The sequence below is a fragment of the Garra rufa genome, chromosome 20 (assembly GCF_049309525.1).
Source record: "Garra rufa chromosome 20, GarRuf1.0, whole genome shotgun sequence".
Lineage (NCBI taxonomy): Eukaryota > Metazoa > Chordata > Actinopteri > Cypriniformes > Cyprinidae > Garra > Garra rufa.
In genome coordinates, this window is record NC_133380.1 from 23232914 (window position 1) to 23258539 (window position 25626).

Sequence of the window (25626 nt, forward strand, 5' to 3'; positions counted from 1 at the left end):
ATATATATATTTATATGTATATGTATATGTTATATTCAACCTATTAACTGCATTCCAGTAAAAATCTCAGCCATGTAGCTTAATCAAAGCTTTAATGGCATGTCAGCATTTATCATTTCGATTCTGAATGTTAAAAGAGATCGAAATGATAGGAAAATTAACGAATATAAACGAATAATGTCCGAAGAAGATGTCCTCTCCAGGTCACCGTACAAACGAGTCATTCGGGCTTAGAGCGATGTTTGCTGCCGCTTCAGTTCAGTGCTTTACATGACTGCCCCCTACTGATCATGTCTTTCCTATGTCATTGTATTTTCCGTGTTCCCTTGGAATACACCGGCGTCACGCGAGACCACTTTACTTCCCGCGCGCATTTTAAATGGCCAGATCTGTACACACATGCAGGGCCGTTCACACACATTGGGATTAAATAACCCAGCTTTAGACCCAATTTTGCCGGGTCATAAGCACAAAAAACACTCAGAAATGTTTCATGTTTCACTAATGCTAATATTGTGCGAAAGTCTACTGCCATCATACATCCGTTCTGTTTTTCTCAAGCTGTTTTCTGTCCTTTTTTCCTCTTTCCTTGTCTCTCTGTACACTCTCTCACACATATACACACATATTTTCCGTAACCATCACTGATGTAGAATGAGCGCTTCTGTTTTGCTGGGGGCCATTAATGCAGAGCATGACAGGTTGTCATGGTGCATTTGATAGAAGCCCTGAGGAACACACAAAATCCATATACACTTCAAGAGAGCAAAATGACTTCATAAACATAGCTGATCAACACCAGCGAAAAAAAGACAACGTATGAGATTATGTATGTATGCTCCTCCAGACATTGTAGGACTTCATACACGAGCCCAATCAGAAGCAGTGGCGCGCGGCACTATGAAAACCAGCAAGGGCATTGCGGGATGCAAGCTTTTTAATTACCATTATGTGTAACTTCATAATTACAACTACACCGCTCTCATAATGTTTTCACATTTGCATTTTCTGTCTGTTTGTTTAGTCGCAATTAAACTTTGCCCCAGTTCTGAAGATTAATTGCATATTTATGGTGTCATTCGCTTCTCACCTTAATAACGATGTTTTAACACAGCGTTTAGTGCTAGTCTGAGGCAGAGGCGGTATTGTGACTGCTAGGCGTCCGATGGAAGTCTGAAATAATGAACATCAGTGGCACCCTGCAAGGACGGAGCTGTCAGAATCCATGAGCACACAGTTCTCTGAGCACCTCGGCAGAAGAACTCAGAAACAGCTCTACCTGTGAGTCAGGTGCCCGCAGAGAGGACGGGTCAGTATTAGAGCAACTCTGCACCAATAAACACGGCCTTTCATTTTTCCACTTGCTTGCTCTTTCTAAATCTATCTCTTTCTCTCTGTCTCTAATGGAAACCCTTTTCTGGCTCAGAGTGGAAAAAATTAGGAACCGGGCTCAAATTTTTGTACATATTTTTTTAAAAGAAGAAGAGAATCTTAAATATTTAAAGAAAAATATTAAATGTCGTGGAAGAATGTTTACTGAGTTATCCATTTTATGCTTTTTGACCACTGAAAATGGACATGGAGCTGCATTGAGATCCCCATATCACTGAGAATTAACCGCATAGGGCCTTGAAAATAAAGATTCCAAAAGAAAAGTTTATGAAGAACCAGTATCTACAAGGATATTAAGTGATCTTTAATACTTCTTGAGTTGCAAGCAAGCAAACTTTGGAAAAAGAATACTTATGGCACTCGGATGGGTTGTTCTGAAACGTGATACATTTCTAATTTCAACATTATTTGTTCTTCAGACCTTCCTTTTTAAAAGACAAGTATCAGTTGTATGCAATGTGACCCACATTTGGTTTTTGACCACTGAAAATGTGTACTCTCTGAGTCACAATATCTCTGGAACTGAACCACACAGGGCCGTTAAAGTTAAGATGCCAAAAGGAAAGTTTGTTAAGACCCAACATCTAAAAGGGCATCGAGATGTCTTTAATACTTATTGAGTTACAGATTTGCAAACTTTTTTCAAAGTGCTTTTTCCCATTTTTTAATGGTGCACCACTGGCATATAACGCAAAAAAAGATTGCTAAAGTCAACAGATTTTTTTAATAGAATGACCAATAACATGATGATGCTGCCATCTTTCTAAAGTAATTTTAACTTCCTTTTAATTTGGCTCTGAATATCAGGTGAAAGTTCTACACCCTGCAACAAAATAACGGGTAAATCAGTAAATATTCATCCATGACATTTAATATTGTGGCTTTCATCACTTTCTTCAGAAGAAGTATTGACAAAATCAAAAATTTGAGCCAGGGAGGTTTCTGAAATTTGGTTGACACAGAATTATCCATTTGCAACTTTGAGGACGCAGTGTCTCCTTCCCTCTCAGGGAACCATGGTTACATACATAACCTGAGACGTTGTGACTTTATATGTCACAGTTGTGACTTTACTGTAAATCTCAAAGTTGCAAGTTTTTTTCATAAACTATTTAATATTTGTTACTATTTCTGTTGCACCTTTTTTTTAACTTTATATCTTGTGGCTGTAGTTTTTTTAAATCTTGTACCATTATATTTCACAATTGTGACCGTACTTCTCGTAAATATGACTTTATATTTCACAATGTGAATTTTTGGATGACTCATCCTGCACTACACAGATCTTCCAATCAGATACCCCCTGAAATCTCTCACCCAATACTACTTGCAGCCGACTAGCAAGTAACAAATTATGCATGGAACCAAAACTTACTGGCTATTATTGTTTAACTAATTCACTGGGTTTTAAATAGTCCATTAGCAAGTATCATGTGTTGAGAATTTTCTGAGCCTATAAATGATCAGACATTGTTTTGTGCATTTATTGAGAGCTGTAGACAGTTTGTCAGCATAATCGACCAAACAATGCACTCGTCATAACACCACGAGTCAAGTGTCCCATTAAGAAGAACACACACACAGTCAAGCTCACTTTGAAGAAAGGCTGAGGACTCTGAGGTCTGTTCATTAAGAGTGGAGAGCTTTGACAGGTTCGTGATTGAGAGGCCTTACGCTGCTCTTTGAATGTCTAATCAAGCCACACTTCTTCCTCCGTGTAAAACACTGACTAATGGCGACTAACCGCACTCCATTCCCTTCCGAGGTCGGCCTTCTCTGACCCTCAGATGGAGACCCAGTCTCAGCTCCCCGTTAATTACACCCCAGCTTCATTAGAGCCGCTCGGCTCACCCTCTGACCTTATCCGGCTTTATTGCGACTGCTACCTGTGCCTACTGAAAAAAGAAAACAGTAAAGGCCTTATTTAATCAATCAGGTCATTAACAGACCGTTTCTCTGGGCAGGTAAAGAAAGAGAGAGTGGCTGGAGTGGATTTAAAGAGCGAGTTCATTCTTCACTTTGATGACGTGTGGGACAGCAGGGGGCGGGGCCAGAGGGGGTTGGCCATTATCTGTACTGATGTATCGATCCGGACCCCGGCGCTGTGAATTAACACCTGCAAGAAAAGCACGAGAATTTAAAGTGTAATTGCTTAGCGCTCTTAATCTCCGCTGGAGGTGATCGATTGAGTGACGTTGGGAGAACATGGTGTGCTGCTGAATCCATCCTGGTGTCCCTGGCATTTTTATATTAAATTCAAATCTACATGAGTGCACCAAGAAAGTTTTAAGAAAAATTTGATGCTTTTAGGTGCTGTAATTGCCAATATTATTAGGGTGTAATACTTTACTTTTGGGTATTTTTTATTTTACACATATTACATTTATAATTAATTCCAATAGCAATAACAGTATGTAAATGAACACAAAATAGTTGCACATTTATTACATATTGTAACACCGCCGTCATTCTGTCTGTTTTGGTTTAGTCCTCATGCCCATTTTTGGAGTTCCTGTCCTCATCATATGTAATCATCAGTGTATCACAATTACCTGACTTTGTAATTAGCACCCCTTTATAGTTTGTTGTTATAGTTTTCAGTTTGATTTTCAGCTTTAACGTTACCTCATGTGTGCTTGTGTTTATCTCTGCCTGTGGATTACCCTTGTGGAATATCATTAAAGAACTTTTGCATTTGCATTAACTTCGTATTGCGCTCTTTCTCTGCGTACACAATGACAGAGAGCCGGACCGAAACAACAGTTTAGTGGCGTGCACTTCCCCGTTTTGTTTTCCCATCCATTTTACTAGTTCATTCAGTTTTTTGTTTTTTGTCATGGACCTGGCTTCAATCAGCGTTAAGCCAAGGAGGGGCAACACCGTACTTGAGGGCAGTACGGTGTTCCTTATCAAGAGCGGATGGGATCTGCAGGATTACGTGAAGGAGTTTCTTAACATCTGCCATCTGCTCGCTGGGATGACTTCTGCTTGATGGAGGGATTCTGGTGTGGCCTGGACGATTGCATACCCCGAGCAGATCCTTAGTGGACCCTCCAAGAATACTTCGAGCTCATGCTGCGGGCGGAGAGATCTCCACTCACAGTGGACAAAACGGATGCTGACTGTGACATCCGTCTCCAGCCACACCTTGCAGGCATCTCGCAGCATGACCCAGTGCCCAGCCAACCACCACCCTGATTCGCGGAGCAAGAGCCCGAGCCCAAAGCGGATGGAGAGCCAGAGCTGTTAGCGTCACAGCCATCATCGAATGGAGCGTCAGCAAGGAAATTCGCCACAGAGCCTAAGCCCATCGCGTCCAACCATGTGCAAGAGCACCCGCGACGGTGGGAAGCAACATGGTTTTGCTTACCACCGAGGGTAAGCAAAACCTGGACCTGGAACATTTAAAAATAGAATTACCTGCCTGCCTGGAACTATCTGTCTGCCCTGAATGATATATGGAACAAAATTTGATTGATTTCACTGAGGATATAGAAATTTAACTTCCTGTCTACCCTAAACTGTTTGCATGCCTGGATTTCCCACCTACTCTCCCTCTTTTGCCCATTTCTGTCTGCTATGCTGCATCTGCAATGCCACCACTGTCCCCTGACAGTCCCTCTGTTCACTCTCATCTGTGTTGTGGGCTTGTCACGGGTCTGCCAGTCTCCATCAGCATCATGGCTGGAGGATCACTCATCTTCGCCTCCAGGACCCCACCTCGGTCCTCAGACCCTGCGGCTCCACCCCGGGTCTCAGCTCCCTCGTCTCCACCGTCGCCACCAGCTCCACCGGGCTCCCTCGTCCCTCCAGCTCTGCTTTGGTTGGTCATTGTCCCGCCATCGCATCAGAGTTCTAATCCTCCGGCTCCGCCACGGACCTCCGGATCTCCGCCTCGGTCCCCAGAGCCTTGGCCCTCCGGATCCTCTGTATCACCCAAGATTTTCAGCTCTGTGCCTCGGGCTGCTTGGTAATTGGTCGACAAAGTATTACGTCATACAAACAGTTATCTAAATTTTTGGTTAATTATAATCCATTATAGTTCTTGTCACATTTTATTACCATTTTCTAAACAATAGCAAATAAACTGCAATAATGTGAGAAATGTTAGGTATCTGAATAAATTTTGGTTTGACTGTATTTATTTATTTATTTTCACATCTTTAGTGAGGTCACATTCTCAGTGAGGCCATATAACCATACCATGTGTTGAATGTCTTATTATAGTTGCTCAAGGTGCTTCCTTCCACAGATGATTGACAGATACTTTGTCACTCTGAGTTTTGCTTTTGAATGACCCTGTGTATGTGTGTGTGTGTGTGTGTGTGTGTGTGTGTGTGTGTGTGTGTGTGTGTGTGTGTGTGTGTGTGTGTGTGTGTGTGTGTGTGTGTGTAGAAGTGTCACTTCTGCATCAGTGATAGACATCATAGTGTGATGTTAATGACAGACCCTTTGACAGCTTGATTCATTTAATGCCGGGCAACATGACATTATCTGATACCTGACAGCGCCGCCAACCTGCGTGCTGCTCGGGGTCGCAGATCTACAAGCACGTCACAAGGTCCACATCTGCTCCCAATCATCCAGCACTTATGGTGATCTAGGACCTTCTCCAAACGCAACCACAAGCCTTTACAACACAGACCAGAAAAACTGATCTAAAAGAGTCAACCTCTACCTATGCTTTCCGCATGGCAGCGACTCTTAAGAAGACAGATGACCAGGAAAGTGAGACCTGGGCCCCATGGGTCCTGCTCTGCTCCAATAATCCACTTTCTCTTGCCCTCTCCTGGGAGGAAACACCATCCTGCTGAGACTACGATGGCAAAAAAAGTTGCTGAAGTTGTGACTTTGTGATGGCCGGGAGGGCCCAGAAGAGGGTGAGATGCCGGAGGGGACCGTATAAGGATCAAGGCCCGGTGAGAAAGGCCTGTCTTCAGGCTGAGAAGGTCACCTGAATGGGGTCTGGCGTTGATCCAGACAGATAAAAGTCTGAGAGCAAAAGCACTGACCCTGGTGTCCTCTCTCGTGAGCTCTCTTCCGCTTGCCAAGTTTGCGATGGAAAGAAAGAGAGCGGGCCATCTGTCAGACAGGTCAAACGCTGGTGCGGCAGACATCAGACCATTTGTCTCACTTTGACTCTGCTGTATCCACACATTTAAGAACTGGCAGTAAGTGCTGAAAGTGTCTTCTGGAGTGTTCCAGAATCTGGAGAAGATCTGTCATGCTGCTCGTGTTTTGTGTAAACTTGGTTTATGTTGATAGAGCAGCATTTTTAATGCATACGATTAAAATTCAAAATCATGGAAACAGTATAAACAAATAGTACCTTATAAAAAAAGTATAAATAAAATATTTTTGTTGTATAATTAAGCCATATCAAATGAGTAGAATCAAAACAGAGAGTGCATAATTAGTAGTGAAATGTTTTTATAAAACAAACAAAAAAAATTCATTATATTTTAGACAAATTTGGCTAGTTTTGTATATTTTGCTCTGCCAGCAAAATAATTACAAACAAAGACACAGCAAAAATAAAACCTTGTGAATATCGAAGCAACACTCAGTAGTGGTGTTCTTCAATGAATCCGTGAATAAATCTGTTGAGTGAATGATTCAGTGACTCATTCATAAAATCCAGTACTGTATTTAATAATAATAATGATAAAAATGTAATAATGTCCGACAAACAATGCCATTCTCACACTACACATCATGTTCTCACACATTGAAAAATACATTGCGGAGCCAAGAGGTAACTGACAACACGCCAACAGGCAAGACAGAGCAATAAAAAACATTTTGTGGCTCATTAATGTGTAAAAGTATGAAATAAACATGAATGAAAATCAGAACATATTTTATTTCAACTGCGGAAAGACATCAATACACAATCCATTTAAGTTTAAGTCCAAAAAAGTTAATCTACTCTCCTGTCTGATTTGTTTGTTAGACAAAATGGTGGATTCAGGGTTATGATTGGTCAGTTTGCCTGTCAATCAAGCTGTTTGCAAAGGGTCAATTGCTTTACTGATTAAATAACTCACACGTAAAGTCACTTGTTGCCCCTTACTGGCTTACTGGAAGAGTCACTGTTATCATCACTTTTATAACATGTTCAGCCAATCAGATCTGAGGGCTAGAACTAACTGTTGTATAATCCAATTTATACTTGACTCTGATTAGCTGAGAGCCTTTTTCAAATGGTGCAATATTCTAGTGATAACATAACTTAAACCATTTCACATTTTATATCACTCTGCTTGCAGTGTTTCTCATGGCGAGTGTCATGCCGAACACTCAAATCCACTATAATTTTATAAATATAAATACTGCTTTTGTGTCACGGAATGTATTATAAAGAGTTTTGAGCCGATTTCAAATTAATAACAAATTTCAGTTATGCAGTTTGTTAATTAACATAGCATCTATTTAAGAATTTGATTCAACGTTTTAGAAGATGTGAGCTCCAGGAAGTTAGTGACCATTCAGCGCTCACGAAACTGCTGAGAGCAGCCTCACCTCGGTCTGGAATTTGCAGCTGGCTCTGATGTCTTTAAAGTTGTAAAACATGAGATATAATTTGTTTTGGATAAATCTAATGGGCCGTTTTTGGTCTTATTAATCTATTATTTGTTCCAGAGCAAATAGTTTTGGCTGAGAAAAATCTCATCACGTTATATTTTATGTAACTTCAGTGCTGTTTATCAAAACGCTGCCTTTGTACTTTTGACTGAATTGTCTACCAGTTTTTATGATGGCTGTTGTTGTTGTTTATTAAATATTATTATTCAATAAATATTTTTTATATAAATAATACTAACACTTAGTGCTTACTATTGAAACACGGTGTGTTTGTGATGGTGATTTAAGCTACATTATTCTGCCATTAGACGGCGACAAGAGAGTTTGTATGAGTGAGTCGAGTAAAGCAATAAAGACTTTCATATTGAAAGATACTGAAACAGTGTTGTATACAAGCAATATATTTTTTATTTTCAACAACCCCTTGTAAGACGCAACCAACTGTCTTTTGAAATCACCCTTAACAGATGAAAGGATAGTACGACAAAGATATCGCTTTCCTTAGCAGACATTCAAACTAATGTTTTATTGTGAATATGAGATTAAGCTAAAGAACAAATACTGTATCAGATGCAGGTAATCACGCTCACTCAGTCCATCTCTCGTTCATAATACTTAACTCAACATATTACAGAGAGCTTTTAATACAGTAATACAATAAGCTTTCAAAAAATTAACTCAACGTTCCTTCATTATACCTCTAAAGAGAAGACGTTTTCGAATTAGTAACGGAGGCTTGGGCTCAACTGTTAAACTGTCAAACCAAGATTTGAATCAGTGGCAGAATGGAGTAGTTCTACACAAAAGAGGGTTTTTAAAGACACTCCATTGTTGTCTCTTTTTTTATAAACACTTGTGCTGTCAAACTGTTGTATAAATGCAATATCACACTCATAGCTGTACAATATGGTTGTATATCGGCACACTGTGATTACCTTCGGCACTCAACCTACGGCTTTATGTCTACAGCCAAATCAACATGCTAATATACAGACAAATCGCACTGCTACTTGTGTGATACTGCTCATATACATCATTTAAACTTTGATGTGCTACTTAATTTATTTCCAAATAGCCATCTTACAGTACATGTGTTGTCCTAAATGTAATGTAGCTACATTCTGCTCAGACAGTACAAGCCTGAGTGCCCTGAATACAATTCATTTTTGTAAAAAAGTCTCACATTTCATACTCGCTGTTAGGCCACAGTTTTAATCTAGGCTTCAGTGCTTCCATCATTGCTCTGTTCCGTGGAATTGATTTCTTTTTCTCTTTTTGCCTTTTTGCCTTTTGCAGGTGTTACTTCACTATTTTTCAAATGGCTTCAACATTTAGAGTGTCTGAATATAAATCCTTCACAGCCGGGTAATGAAAAAGAGGCTTGTTGGTTCCTCTCGCTCTCGGAGCTCAGGAACATTAAATTTGAGAACAAGCACCCTGTGGCAAAACACCTGTGCAATATCTGCTCTCAACAAGAATGCGACATTTCATGTAAAGTGTGTCATTCTGTGCCTCAGATCTATTTTTCACACTTTCACCAAGTTTGACCACTCATGTGGGTGTTTCCATTTGGTTTTTCATGAAACATGGCATGTATTTTGAATACAAACTATGATTACAAAACTAATATCTCATCCCTTCAGCAGATGAGTGACTGTGGGTGTCCGTCCAGTGCAAAACAACAAGAATCGCAATATAGCTTTAACCTAGAAAGAACGTAGATACACCCCTGCTGACCGCTAATTGCTTTGTGATTAAGATGGTATACACAGTAAAACTGAGCTGTACAGAAAAGTGGCAGGTAAAGGAACTGGAAGAGTCTGTGGTAATCACTCTCCATCCTGTTCAGACCAGAGGGAGTTTAGTGTTTAATGAACCTTGGGCTAGTGTTTGCACCGCACGTGAGAGTGAGGAATTATGGGACATATAACACAGTCAGAGTTGGCTGATATCTACAGTAGGTGGTGTATTAGTCAAACGTTGATCTGTGTGAATGCTCTCTGTCCTACGGTGGAGCTTCAGTGGGTGTTGACCAACAAGGGAACAAGTATTTAGAATAGTGATGTATTTTGAGATAAATAGTTTTGAGCCATATGGAGTATTTTTTATAAAGGATGGATGTGCTTTATTTGCTTTAAAATCTCAACACCCATTCACTGCCATTATAGAGCTTAGAGAAGCCAGGACATTTTTTAATATAACTCCTACTGTATTCATCTGAAAAAAGAAAGTCATATCTAGGATGGTTTGAGGGTCAGTAAATCATGGAGTAGTTTTCATTTTTAGGTGAACTGTCCGTTTAACTCAGGTTTTTTCATTTGCACATCTACAGCAGAAGTGCAACACGTGTTTCGGTCTTCCTCAGAGAAGTTAGAAAAGTAGAATGAGGGTTTCACAAAGACCTGAAAATCAGCTGTTAATCTGAAGGATGGAAAGCAGTGAGCTAGGAGTGTGTTTGTAAGGAGAAAAAAAGTCAGCCTCTGCTCGGATTTAGCTCGGTAGTGAGCGAGGATTGCACTAAGACTTTATATTGATTAATTTTTACCTTTTAACCTTGGTGACAGACAGCAAAGATAGTGTACAGAATAATGAAATCTAAATTGGACTTTTAACCTTCAAATCCCAAACAATTTACCTCAGAAAATCCTCTTCGCTGCAGCCAGAACAAGAACATTAGAAAAGAGAGTTTGTTGGTAGACAGTCTTAAAGGGATAGTTCACCCAAAAATCATTTTCCTCAGCCTTATACTATTTAAACTTATGACTTACTTTCTTCTGTGAAACTTAAAGATATTTTGAGAAATGTGTCAGTACAATTGAAATAAATGATATCTACCAAACTTTTCAAAATATCTTATGTTGTGTTCTTTACAAGTTTTGGAAAGCATAAGCGTAAACGATAACAATTTTCATTTTAAAAAGATTTTTGTGTAAGGAAAAGAACATTTTTTCTTTTTGTTTAAGGCTTTACCTCATGAACATAAAATAAAAATGAAATAGGCAACATGAACAGTGTGAGCCGAAATATATACTCGATTTGACCTAGATTGGCTTAAATATTACATTTTTCCAAATCAATAGCTAAACGAGTACACTAGCAGCTACAAGGCTTTTGGTGTGTGGAGGAATGAAACCTTTTAAACTACATATTTGTATGACCAGTGCAGCAAAAGTAATGTCTTCAAACTCATGGATATCATATGCTGTATTTTATTTCAAAAATACGGTCATTGAAATCATTTCCCACTGTGATGTTAGTGTGCTGGTTTGAAATAGAAACTATGATGAAACTGTGGAAAACATTTCGAGAGCTTGTTTTGTCGAGGGAAAACACAGTTACTCGAGGTAGCCCTCATTTCTGTCGTCGCTGCGTTTCTTCCTCTCTTCCTCCTCCCTCTGTTTTGTGTAGCAGTGAATGCACCCTGACACGTACACACGTAAATACATACTCAAAACCCATGCTGATTAGAAGTGTTTTTTTTTTCTTTATGTTTTGCTTTAGCCTGAGAGAAACTATTCAGCAAATGTTATTCAATAAATATTTATGTCAAAATATACATAATGCCTTTTTGAATTCAATGTTATGTCCAAGTAAAATATGAGGCTTTTCACTTAAACCTTGGTTACCATGTCACCAATTATAAACTAAACAGCGCTTGCCTTATTAATTATTCATGCGCTTTGTTCAGTCACAGAAACTTTTCTGTGCTACATCAGGTAATCTAACACAAGGTAGAGAGCGAAATTACATGGTGACATTTTCACAGACGGACAATCAAATTAAAACTGTCACATACTTGTCGCAAGTTCAGTCAATGTAGTTGACCTCATAAATATGCAAATAAGAATGATAACCCAGGGTGTACAAAAGTAAGCGTGAAATCTTGAAACCTCAATGTTCAGGATTAATTTAACAAGATAACCCATTATTTGAATGTTTAGACTAGTGCTGGTAAGCAGTCAATAATTTTCATGTTGCTAAGATGAATTTGAATTTAGTAAATCGCAATAAGATTTGTGCTTTGTTACTCTTGATATGAAACAAAGTCTCAGATTTCAAATTCTCTCCATTTTATTACAATGTTCAAACAATAAATACCTTTTGACGCTGTTTAATGTGGAGTGGCAGATCGCTGTAGTGCCTCAGTTCAAGAGAAGTGACAGCGGGAAGTGCATGTGAACTGATCATCTCCGCTTTAATACTAGTTATAGCACAAAATAAACATGAATGAACATCCAAAGGAATGGCAAAATTAAGAGTACAACTTATGAAATCCGTATCCTGTCTCATGTAATCGCTTAATTGGTCTTTCATCCGCGCAAAGAGGTCAAAAACGATATCACATAACATCACATTTACCTCAGACAAAACATATTCTAGAGAATAGCATTTTTGTTGAATGATATTTGTTTACAAGTCCCTTGTTTGTCCTGAACAGTTAAACTGCCCACTGTTCTTCAGAAAAGTCTTTCAGGTCCCACAGATTCTTTGGTCTTTCAGCATTTTTTTGTATTTGAACCCTTTCCAAAAATGACTGTATGGTTTTGAAATCTATCTTTTCACACTAAGGAAAAACAGTCAATGATGCTTCAGAAGGAAACACAATGCATTAAGAGCCAGGGGTGTAAACTTTTGAATGGAATGAAGATGTGTACATTTTTCTTGTTTTGCATAAATATATTTTTATCATCATTTAGTACTGCAATCCAGAAGCTCTAGAGGATACTTACGTGTTCCCCAGAAGACAAAATAAGTTACATTTACCCTGATCTTCAAATTCAAAAGGTTTTCACCCCCTGGCTCTTAATGCATTGTTTTTCCTTCTGGAGCATAGGTGAGTGTTTGAACCAGTGGCGATTTCTTTAAGACTGCAAGGGAAGCTCAGCTTCCCCTATAATGTCACAAAATTAATGGTCAAATTACGTACTATTGTATTAACATTTTATTGACTAAAAATGCGTTAGAAAACGTTCATCTCAAAGACGAATTCGTTCAGAATCAGTTAGATATAGCAGGTCGGCTGACTTGATTTTCTTCTCATACATTCCCGTGGCGTCACAGTGCATTTCCCCATTGAAGCCCAGCGTCCATTGACTTCAATGGGGCTGCTTTGAACGTTTTTTTTCAGTGCTTTGAAACTAGACGGTCATTGGATAAACGCTGCGATTATGTCCCGCCCACGGACGCTCAGCGTCTCTGGGGTTGAATGAGGAGTGGGCTGGCCTGGACGCTGAGCTTCTGCGTGATGATTGGAGGGTCTGTTGAAAGATTGCATCTCCTTTTGACTGACAGCGATTTTGTCCTATAAGGAATCGCTGAAGCTATTCGTTCGCGCTCTCTGCGGCCGCTCAGTCCCATCGTGGATTTCTCAAGTTCAGTCGAAATAAAAACTGCTGCAACCTATTTCTTTATATTTGCTTGGCGAAATTGCTTGATTTTCATCATACATTTCACACAATTATACACCACATTCCTTGTTTCACTTTTACAGAGTTTAATATTTTTTTTAGATCATTCATTCATATGAAACTGCACACGAAAAGTCACTGGAAAAGACGCCTAGTTGGTACGACAGGGTCACAGACCATTTTCTTGAAAAGGAACGTAGGGCAGAATTTACTTTTAAATAAATAGACAATTTTATGATGTAGACCGAAAATGAGCTTCCCCTATTTGACAGACCAGTAGCCGCCACTGGTTTGAACCTTCTGTAATAGTTAAATTTGAGTCCCTCAGTTGTCCTTAGTGTGAAAAAATAGATCTCAGAATCATACAGTAATTGTTGGAAAGGGTTCAAATACACAAAAATGCTGAAAAACCAAATAATTTGTGGGACCTGAAGGATTTGTCAGAAGAAAAAAGGACAGTTTAACTGGTTAGGACAAACAAGGGACAAAAACACAGCTGTGGATCATTGAGGTAACACAGTATTAAGAATCAAGTGTATGTAAACTTTTGAACAGGGTCATTTTTATAAGTTCAACTATTATTTTCTCTTGCGGACCATATGCAAACATCTTCTGTGTGAAATATCTTATTCAGGTACTTATTCAGTACTAAATAAAAAATAACATGCATTTTGAATGATCCCTCTAATTTTGGTAAAATAATGATCATTTTGCAGATTCTGCAAGATGTATGTTAACTTTTGACTTCAACTGTACACTCTTAAAATGAAGGTACTTTAATAGGTTTTTCACAGCGATGCCACAGAAGAACCATTTTGTGCTTCCACAAAAAAACCATTCAGTCAAAGGTTCTTTAAAAGAACTTCTTACCTTTTTATAATCTGATAAACCTCCTTTAATGAAACATAAAGGTTCTTCAGATGTTAAAGGTTCTTTGTGGAACCATTTAGACAAAAAAGGTTCTTTTATGGCATCATGAAACATATATGCACCATATAACATTTTTCTTATCATTTTTACAGTTCTTTAATGTTTATTTTTCAAAAAACAAATTGGAGTAGAAATATAATTATGTAATTGTAGCTTCATTATTATGAATACTTTCACATTATGATGACTCTCATGTACAATATATTTTACAGCATTAGTTAAGAGATTTTTTTTCCTTGAGAAAATTTGGCATGTACTGCACCTGAAATATGTCCAAAATAATCAATATCAAATAAAACATTTTTCTACAATCATCCAGTATTGTAAACCCTGCTCTTGTTCGTTTTTGTGTCTCTGCAGCCTCCATCGTGATTGGGAAGTGGTGGTGTGAGATGGAGCCGTGTCTGGAGGGTGAGGAGTGTAAGACACTACCAGACAACTCCGGCTGGATGTGTTCCTCTGGGAACAAGATCAAGACCACGAGGGTGAGGGTTTGGAGCATGTTGAACATCACTTGACAAACACACACATACAATTTTTTCTAAAATGTTAAAAAGAAAAGTAAAATGTTAAATCAAATATAAATATAAATACAATCTCCTGTATGTTCTGAAAACAAAAGCTTTACCAGTTAAGAAAGACTGCTTTATAAGACCAAGGGACACATGTAACCCTGCACCTCACTAACCTGTTTATTCCTCACGATGTGATGTGGCAGTAGCTCGTGTTCAGAGAACACATCCTTCATTTAGTTCTAATGCAGCGTTATAAATGATGCTGTGCTGAGTTCAACTTCAGAAATAAGAAAATAAATAAGTTCAGGACATCAAGACACAAGTCAGACAAAAATAAACTAAACATCACAACTCTGACAGAAGGTACGCATGACACAGTATTAAAACTTGATGAGCAGATCAGTATTCCCATACGCTGATTCAGTAGAGAGGTGACAGACAGCGGATCTGTGAGAGTCATGTGACAGTGAACACAAGTAGATAGTGTTACAGGGGGTTTGGTCCCTCCTTGGCATCTGCTGTGTTTAAACTATCCCAAGCCCTGCTTATCCGACGGTGGCTGGATGATTTTCCAGATATCCAAGGTAAGATCATGCATACTAACCTAAAGAACCAGAGAAAGCATCTCTTAAAGTATTATTAGCATAAAAAACATCTTTAAAGAGATGCAATAAAATAATGTGCTCACTTGTGTCAATCTTAAAAGGAAAGTTTACAGGACAATTCAAATTTTGTCATTATGTACTCACTAATGTCATTCCAAACCTTTAATTTGTCTTTCATATTAAGCTCTTTCCTAAAAACAATGGCAAGGCTAGAAATCCTCAATCTCCAAAAAAGACAAAACATCAGAAAAGCACCACAGCGTGCTATTATCTGCTAGAGGAACGGGTAATCAGACCGTATTTACTGATTATTCATAATTCAAAACTTAATATTCTCTGATAATCCTGCCCCAAAAGCTCACGTCTAGTCTAAGTTTGCATTCATTTTTATTTAAATTCAAAAATTAAATGTCATGTTTGGTTACTACACACACAAGCACCAGTGCTGAAGCATCTAATGCACCATTTTGGAATTTGGATGTGGGAAGATACTTATGTAACGGTCAGTCTTTACCTCACAAAAGCTACATTATTATATAAAATACAGCATATAAATCATATTGACTACAACTTGGTTTTATTCTGTCATTGTTTGGCAGTAGGTGTGTATGGAGTTACTTTTGTGGTATTTTTATTCAATCAAACACACTGGGTTTGAGAGTAAAACTTAGCCAGCAAAAATAATTGAAAATGTTCAAAAATAGCATTTGTTCTCTGAATGACTAATTTGCTGTTTAAAACTCATATGAATACCTGCCAAACCAACATTTATTCAGACCCTTTCAAAATTTCTCACATTATCACAGTTTATTTGCTTAAGTTTATACAATGGTAATACAATATGAAAATGATCAAAATATGTAATTTCCATACCAAAATTAGTATTTTACAGTCACCGTTATGCAGATTCCTCATAAACACAGCTAAAAAAGCTTCCTACCACAGCGTCCATCCTTTCACAAAACTAATATCACAAAACTTTTATCACAGGTAGAATGCAAAATGTTTCAATACAAGCATTTCAGTCAAATGGAATTTTTGCAATATTTCAAACCTTTAACCCACGGGAGAAAATCAACCCACCGCAACAGTTTAAAATCATCCTAATTCCATGGAAAAAATGCGGATTTGGCAACCCTACATCTAACGCGAGCTGCAAGCAAAGCGATTTAAATACTCCACATATTGATAGCAACTGATGCACGGAAATTATATTCAATATTAGAATGTTTGCGGGAGCGGGATTAAGAAAACAGTCCCGTACAAGGCTTTAATACAAAAACATTACATACGGACATTTTGGGCGATTTAGAAATCCTGGCCGGATGCTTTTTTACACAGTAAATAATGTGGGATGTTGCAGTTTCGGGTTAGCGATATCTAATTTACTAAAGATATTAACTAATTTCAGTTTAGTTTTTATTTATTTTTCGGTTTTAATTTGTTTTTATAGCAATATCTGGCAACACTGCATCGCCGGCGCTTAAAAAGTAATCAAAAAGCCCACAGACAGGTTATTGCTGACAGGATTTCACATTCAGTAAGGCAAATGCAAAAAACATCATGATATTATCTGTCAGAAATTACATTACAGATCTGTAAAACAACTAGAATGAAATGAACAACCTGATCTCTTGACGAAAATGTATCTGTGGGAACTTTATCACAAGATGCGAAATAGGTACCACCATGGAGGTTTCGTGACTTATTCGATGTGAAATGTGTAAACGAGTGTTCATATGAACGTACATATGGTACGTTTTATGAGACATTGGTTTTGTACGTGTCACCGCAGTTCTGACTTGAAATGTCCATTGAGTGGAGCTGTAGCTTTAATGCTCTGTGACGTTTTAAAATAACCTACTATCTGCAGTACACCTAAACCTACCTGATAGTGTGAACAAAAGCAAATGTGACATAAAAACACAACTGCAAGCATGCCGTTTTAGCTTTTCGATCTCTCATCTTTCAAACACAATTCATCGTGAATCGTGTTTTTCACAGGATTCTTACCCAAGGATTCCGCTAGTCAAATTCTGTGCTGGCTGAGCTACAGAGCAAGCTTGTTACATCCGGAAAGCGAAACTGTAATAATAACTGTGTACGAAAACGATTACAAGTGCTATGTGTTTTACTAACAGCTTTCATCAGGGCGGTTTGTATTTTGGCATTAAACGCCAGTGACGTGCTGTGAATTAGCACTGAAAAGGCGTGGACACAGTTATTTTTGCGCCTGACCTTTTTGAATATGCATTTGTAGGTGTTTCCCTTTCAGATGAAAAATTTATGGAAGGGAATATTAAAATGAATTACGTAACGTGTTTTACTAATGTTTGGGCTCGTCAAATTACTGGTATTTGTGCCATTATTTAACGCCCAAAAAAAGCAGGTGGTAATTTGCACTGCTCTTGGTAGATTGCGCTGGAAATCATCTGGCTGCGTCTGTGTCAGTAAATCACATGCGGAATTTTCCCCTCCCATCGGCGCTTTTATGGAATTGCGTTTTTAATACTAATTTGTCCTGTTTAGTAAAACTGGCGCCTAGTGTTTATTTCTGTTGGAAACTTATTATTTATTTCTGTTGGTATGTATTTTGCATCTTGCAAAAAAGTTCCCACATGTTTTCGTCATGAGATCAAGTTGCACAATTTTTAACCCCTCCCCAGACCTCACAAATTTTCAAACCCTGGTTACGGCCATGATCATACTGTAATTTAAAGGGGTCATCGGACACAAAACTCCCTTTTACATGTTGTTTGAACATTAATGTGTGTTGGCAGTTTGTGTACACAACAACCCTACAATCATAAAAATCCAACCAGTGGTATTTTTTTCATCTTTAAAAGTAATATCCCCCTGTTAAAATCAGGTCATTCTCAGCTTCTTGTCGGTGTGACGACACACCGACAGAGGCCGCTCCCACGTTGATTGACCTCACCGAGCTGAAACAGTCTGACTCCGATTGCCATTGTGTCGACTCAGGTGCAGGGGAAGACAAGAATGTCTCAGATTGAGCGATTGAGGTTCTGTTGTTGGATGTAATAATGAACATAGCAGTGGTCATTTACTCCCAACATCTGAACCGTTGAAGATGCAGAGAATTAACGTTACTTTCGTTTTTGAAAGGAAAGCGCCTAAAGCCTAGTTCAGACTGCATGATTTTAGCCCCGATTTTGACTCGCCGACAGGTTGAGAAATCGCCGACAAATGCCCGAAATCACAGGCAAATCGGTGCTCATTCACGTGAGTGACAATCACACAGTGTGAACTATCAAAGACGCGATCTGAGAGAATCGCAGACGTGTCGCCGACACCCGTGAGATATTTGGCATGCTAAATATCTGGACCTGTCGGCGATTCAAAATCATGCCGTGTGAAAGGTGATCTGACTGAAAATCACATCGGCGATTACCTACAGCCAATGAAACAGCAACATCCAGGCCAGCGGGAAGTTAGGGGAGGAGTTCCGAAGGTATAGATCACAGTATCAACAAGAATAGCTTCGGCTTCTTTTCTTTTCGCTGCAAGTGAGTGCACTAGACTTGTAGTCAAGACCGACTTAACCGAGACCAAGACACTACCAAGACCAGAAGGTATCGAGACCAAGACAAGACCAAGACCAAGACCAAGACAGACCATGTCAAGACCAAGACCAAGTCGAGACCAAGACCGATACCAAGTCGAGACCGGAGAAAAAAAAAAAAAAACAGACTAGTGTTGAAGCCAAGGTTATTTTAGTTTAGCTTTTTAAAATTTGTTTTATTTTGGTATAGTTTTCAAATTTTCTGTAAAATTTAGTTTAGTTTTTATTAGCTTCATTAACATTTTTTTTTTTAGTTTTAGTTTAGTTTCTATTTTGTGAACACATTTCTATTTAGTTTTTATATAGTTTAGTTTCAGTTTTAGTTTTTTTGAGATTAAATAGAGATCATGATTTCCTCGCAATTCTAAACTAAGCAAAATAATGTGAGACAAAATATTAATTGCTTCAGTCTATTTAAAAGTGTTTAATTCATTTTAATGAATTCTTAATAATTTAATACATAATATTTATATTTAAAATAGAATATGTTTAACACACCGATTTTTTATATTCAATTTATGAAAAAGTGGTTTGAATGAATAAATGACATGCTCACAAAAACATCACTGGATGAATCTGCATTTTTGAATCAATCTCTATTCATTGACAAATACATTTTTTTACAGTTGTTTCCATCTAGTGGCGAAACAATGCAATCGACACAAACGTTATTTGAAGCGCCAATTGCTTTCAAAAGATGACGTGCTCTGTTTTAATTTCTACCATAGACATCACATCAGTGTTTATATCCAAACTATGACCTTTAATCAGAATTGCTGTGGTAATATGAATGACTGGGTATTTGATAAGACTGTTTGTGAAGCTGTTTTTTTTTTTTTTTACATTAACATGATGACTGCTCTCTCTGTTAGCGGCAGTGCAAATACAGATTTGAATGTAAGACTTTTTCAAAGGTTTAATAGACATGGGAAATCGTTGTCATTTACAAATGAGATCGCGTGCATAAGAACTCTTTGTGATCAACGAAAGCAAATTTTATGATCCAAGAATTCGCTGACATACTGTCACTACTAGCTGCTGGATATGTGCTTGTCTCTTCTTTACGCTCCACGCTACACTCACTGAGGCATAACCATTGACTTAATATAGACGGCATAACGTTAAATGGATGGATGAGCGCCAACGGCTATCGCAAAAAAAAAAAAAAACATGCATGTGATTGGTTGCATTTGATTTCAAGGGCGCAAAATATTAATGTTGCATTATCAAATGTTGTGTTGTCGTGGATACCAAAGATTCTAGAGCGTGTAGTTTTTTTTTTTTGAGCGTGTACTGCTAAATCTCCGACCACTATGACGGTCTGCGACAGCGAGACCTTGACAAGACCGAGAGGTCCGAGACCAAGACAAGACCAAGACCAAAGACCGTCAAGGCCGTGACAAGACCGAGACCACGTAAAAGTGGTCTCGAGACCGGTCTCGAGACCAAGACCGGTCTCGAGACATACATCACTAGAGTGCACATGCTATTTGTATGACAAGCTTCTTGCGGGCTACCATTTTTTTTAATAATAATACCAGTCTCATGTGAGAACTTGCACGCCTGACCTCGCGTTGTTTCCATGTCACTTCTCACATTGTCGGCGATTCTTCCTATTGTAAAGTCATGCAGTGTGAAACCCCCTGTCGCCGATCCATCGTGCAGTGTGAACACAGCAGCGACAGAATGCTACCCCAGATAGTCATGCAGTGTGAAAACACTGCATGACTATCTGGGGTAGCATTCTGTCGCGATTGCTTTGAAAATCGTGCAGTCTGAACTCGGCATAACCCGTTCTACATATGGGTGGTAGACCCACAGCAGAAGTCTTCTTAATAATGTGTTAGTTAGCAAGTTTTGCAGCTAAACACGGCTAAATGCGGCTAAAGTAAACATTACGGCTCGTCATCCCACGGCAGAAAGGGGCGGAAGCAAAGATTTTAGACCTGCAAAAAATGACAGCGGAACAGAGAGTAAAATGTATGGGTGTGTAATAAAAAGTGTGCAAACTGCATAGAATACTTATTTGCAATGCAAGGTGTTTTGTTATTAATTACTTAATTTTTGTAATTAAAAAAAACACTTAGCAAGAACTTTTATTTGCAACCTTTTATTGTTTAATTGCAATATAATTAGCTTTGCTCTCAAACCCAGTATGTTTGATTGAATAAAAAAGACTATGGAGATTTCTACTTTTGAGTTTCATTAAAAATTAAAAAATGGTTTGGGGTGACATGAAGGTGAGCAATTAATCACACAATTGACATTTTAAGGTGAATTATACTTTTAATTATTTTAACTGTAAAGAAACAACCATATAGGTTGAGGTAAATGGAAAAAGTAAACCTGCTCCTGATATTAAACATCCTCTTTTTTCCCCTCATATCTTCCTACCCAGAACACCCAGCCATATTCAACTTTTTAGCTCTGAGGGCCATCGAATCTGGCTTGCCAGAAGCTCAGCGACGTCCTTCTCCTCATCAAGGTTGGCATTTCCATTTTTTTGAAACATCTTGAGCCATATGATTAGGCTTGCACATTTTAATCACTGCTCATCAACATCATTACAGTCCCAAACATAATTATTGCTGAGTTAGTGTTTGTGTTTGTGAGCGTGTTTATATGCTGCGGATGATTAAAAAGCCACAAATATATTCCTCCTCCAGTGTCTATTCTACCGTCAGCATAATTTATAAGCGTGCGCACACACGAGCATAATGAAAAATGTGAACGCGGCAGTCGGCGCAGTAATTACCGAATACAAACCGATGAAGTAACAGATGCATAAGCGAACCGTCTTTGTCGTGTGCAGTCACACACTCCAAAACATACTGTGCCATTGTACTAATGCAGCATAATTGCGTGCATGCAAACACGCAGTCACACACACCCAGGGACAGGCTCAAATTAATGAGCGTGCAAACACACACGGCGAAAAGGGCTCAAGCGTGACCGTGTAGTCGGTAATAAGTGCATAATGCTGAAATCAGTATTTTGCCTCGTCGTTTGCTTTCATTGTCTCCCGTTTTGTAAGCTCCCAGGCATGGTGAGCATTTGATTACCGTGTTTGTTTGTGGGTTCCCCCGACGTTGTCCCATTTTCTTTGAGGTGTGCAGGGTGGATTTGTGCATGTGTGTAGGTGTGCATGTCCTGTTTGAATAATGCATAACCTCCTAGCCCGGAGTGTCTGATCTGCCCCACTGGAGAGTTGGTATCTGTTTGAGTCCAGCGCTGGCTTTCTATAAACACCTTTGACCGGCTTGCTGGCTCGGTCACCTTCATCCCCCATCCCGACCCAACATTCCCTTCCGGTCCTTTCGAGCCAATCTAGCCACTATGATCAGAGCAAACAAAAAGTAAACCATCACTTGCAGCACCTTTTTTTTTTTTTTTGCTCTGAAAACTACTGTTTAAGCTCTCACGCTTACACACACAAGCTTGTTTACTCACGAACGCTGGTATGGCGTCAATTTTCGTTTTTTCAAATTGGCATGTGAGTAAGAAAGAGCCAAAGCGTGTGCCTGACACCCTTTTTTCTCTTTTTTTCTTTATGTCTTACAGAGAGGGACCCCTCCTTGCCTGTAGCTCCAGACAAGGCAGGCCTCTTTTGAGGAAGGCACACAGTGAGAGAGGCCCTCGCCCTGCATAGACCTACTTTTACCTCTTCCTAATGGCTATATCATTCAGTTCCCTAAAATACAACCAAAATTGATGCATAAAGGATGAGGTTTACATCTTCCCCCCAGTTTATGTAACTTCATTTGCCTCATTTGAGAGGAGAGATGGACTCAACCTGTAGCTATTGTACAGCTGTGAGCTATTTTCTCCACGCTGGATAAATCTTCTCAGGACTGATCCCTAAATCCAGCTGGTCTCGAACGTCAGAGGCCAGAACAATTTTGGTGGATAAGCATCTGGATCTTATTAGTATTCATAGGTATCCATACATACATTTGGACAGATGAAGTGTACAATACAGTGTACAATATGGACATTTTGACAGCATCAAAAATGTTTATACTTAATATATGATTTCTTTATACATTTTTATAGTCAAACTTTACAACTATAGTGAAAAATGAAAATTCTGTCATTAATTACTCACTCTCATGTCGTTCCAAAACTGTAAGACCTTCGCTCATCTTCGGAAGACAAATGAAGACATTTTGAATAAAATCTGAGAGTTTTTTGACCCTCCATAGACATCAGTGCAACTGCCACATTTAAGGCCCAGAAAGGTAGTAAGGATAGTCCATGTGACATCAATGGTTCAACCTTAATTTAATGAAGCTATGAGAATACTATTTGTGCACAAAGAAAACAACAATAACGACTTCATCCAAAAAATGCTTTGTGGTACTCTCCTGGACGAGCATCCAAGACACATAAGAGAGAAAATTATTGAATAAAGGCATTATTTTTATTATATTATTTCTTTGCGCACAAAAAGTATTCTTATAGCTTCATAACATGTCACACTATTTTAATGATGTCTTTACTACCTTTTTGGGCCTTGAACATGTCAGAACGGGTCAGAAAGCTCTGGAATTTCATCAAATCTTAATTTGTGTTCTGAAGTTTAACAAAGGTCTTACAGGTTTGAAACGTCATAGGGGTGAGTAATTAATGACAGAATTTTCATTGTTGGGTGAACTATCCCTTTAAATTGTAGTCTTTTTCTCACACAAGTCTATCATATGCTTTATGGTGACTTGGAATGTAATGTATGAATAGAATAAATTTCATGTATTTACTTTGAAACGAGTTTGAATATGGCAGCAGAAATTACAAAGCAGGTTGTTGAGATAAATGCTTTAAATACAGTAAATAGGATGGCATTGGACATATTTCACAAATCTCATCTGTTAAATACAATAAAATCCATCTAATAGTTCCATTAATTCAACATTTAAATTAAGCTGAAACAGTTTTGCATGTCTCTAAGGATGTGAAATGCATACTGCTGTCAATATGTTAATATTGTACATTTCCGTGTCTAAGTACATGTATAAAAACATACTACAGAACTACATTGTAATGAGATGACATTGGCATAAGGAGTTTAAGTACTCAAATCCAACCAATTAGTCTACTAAACTGGGTTTTTTCTGCATGTTCCACAAATACTTTTACAAGGAAACAGCATGTGTAGTTCTCAGGAAAATGTGATAATGGCTTGCTGTTTCCTCTGATTTCTTGAGTATGTCTTTGAAACACATATTCTTAACAGGAGGCTTTTTCACAAGATACCTGTACTGTTTAAAGAATCCCATCTGTGTGGGTTTTCAGAGCGAAAGTAATCTGCCAAGTGATGGTTTAAGATTAAATCACATGATGATTAAGTCAGTTTGTCCCAAGAGTCCTGTTGAACCCAGAGCTTTGACTGTATCTGTATCTCTTTCAGCTGTCAATGTCACATTAAATTAATTCTAACACATTCATGCTGTCTGGAGTCTTGCTGTATGCTATCCTCATTTAAAAGTCACATTCAACAGCTGCATAACCTAAACCAGATTACATTTTTAGCGCATGGAGCATGCACAACAAGATTGAGATATCATTTGAGAATTAAAATGCAAATGGTGTACAACAAACGTCTTTGGGAAGTGCTTTTAACCCTGAATCCAGCCAATCAATGGAAGTGGTAGCAGACAGTAGAGGACACCTGAGCAGAGATGGAGGAAATATGGCAGCATTTGCATAGAGTCTAATATAACAAACCACATTGGGAGAGCCAGAGCCATACGTACTAGCAGACAGCCGAAGACAAATTGCATCAGGATCACTATACTGCTTCTTGCGTAGCATGCGGGGGTTGGAAGTTGCACAGCATGCAAAAGCTCTTATTTGGAGAGGAAAGACAGGGAGCGTTCGGCTTAAGACAAAGAGCTGTCAGCTAACGTTTACATGTATATAAAATAAGCATTTAAGTCCAGCAAATCGGCTTATTTTAAACAAAAGAGATTTTTGCATCCTTTGTCAAAGAAGCAGCTGTTTTGCCTTTGTCTCATGTTGGTATTGGTGCAGTGCCACAGAAGTGCTGGATATTACTGATGTTAGCCAGGCTGCCGTGTTACGTTGTCATTGGCTGGCTAACCTCTTTTGATTGGCATGAACTGGTCCCTTTCCAGAGGGGATCCGTTATGATGGACAGCTCCTCCTCCTCTGCCGTGCCTTGCCCGGGATGATGGGAGCACGTGGAGCGTAACTGTGCCGCATGATAGCTGTCTGTCTGTTGGGTTATAGGGGGCCCCAAGGGGTGCTTCTAATTTCTGTCCCCAGTCACTCTCTCTGTCTCTGTCTATGTCTCTCTCTCAATCTGTAGCTCACACCTGGCTGCCTTCCTTCACATCTAGATGGGGAAATGTCAGCATATGCTTTATGCGCTGAGGGCGAAGCCACAGGCTTGAGCTTTTAATTAGTTTCATTGCACTAGTGACATCACAACTTTAGGATAAAAAACGCCATCTAGCTCTGAGCATGATGGATTGATTGATGGATGATTGGACGATTTTGGAAATACTGAATGTATAACAATCATGCCAGTAATAGACTTCTGTAGACAGACAGATTAACATATAGAGATCTATCTATCTATCTATCTATCT

At 38.7% G+C, this 25626-nt stretch overlaps 1 protein-coding gene across 2 annotated transcripts in view; it reads left to right on the plus strand.

Moving 5' to 3' along the window:
* tafa1b (TAFA chemokine like family member 1b) overlaps positions 1 to 25626 on the plus strand; it is a 246449-nt gene that overhangs the window by 216228 nt on the left and 4595 nt on the right. The window contains exons 4-5 of one of the 2 annotated variants that reach the window (XR_012340790.1): positions 14676 to 14800; positions 21417 to 21503. Coding sequence is in view for 1 of the 2 variants with exons in the window: in XM_073825686.1 (XP_073681787.1) it covers positions 14676 to 14800 (125 nt within the window). In the remaining variant the exon portion in view is untranslated. The remainder of the gene's footprint in view (positions 1 to 14675; positions 14801 to 21416; positions 21504 to 25626) is intronic. The other variant, XM_073825686.1, reaches the window with a different exon arrangement.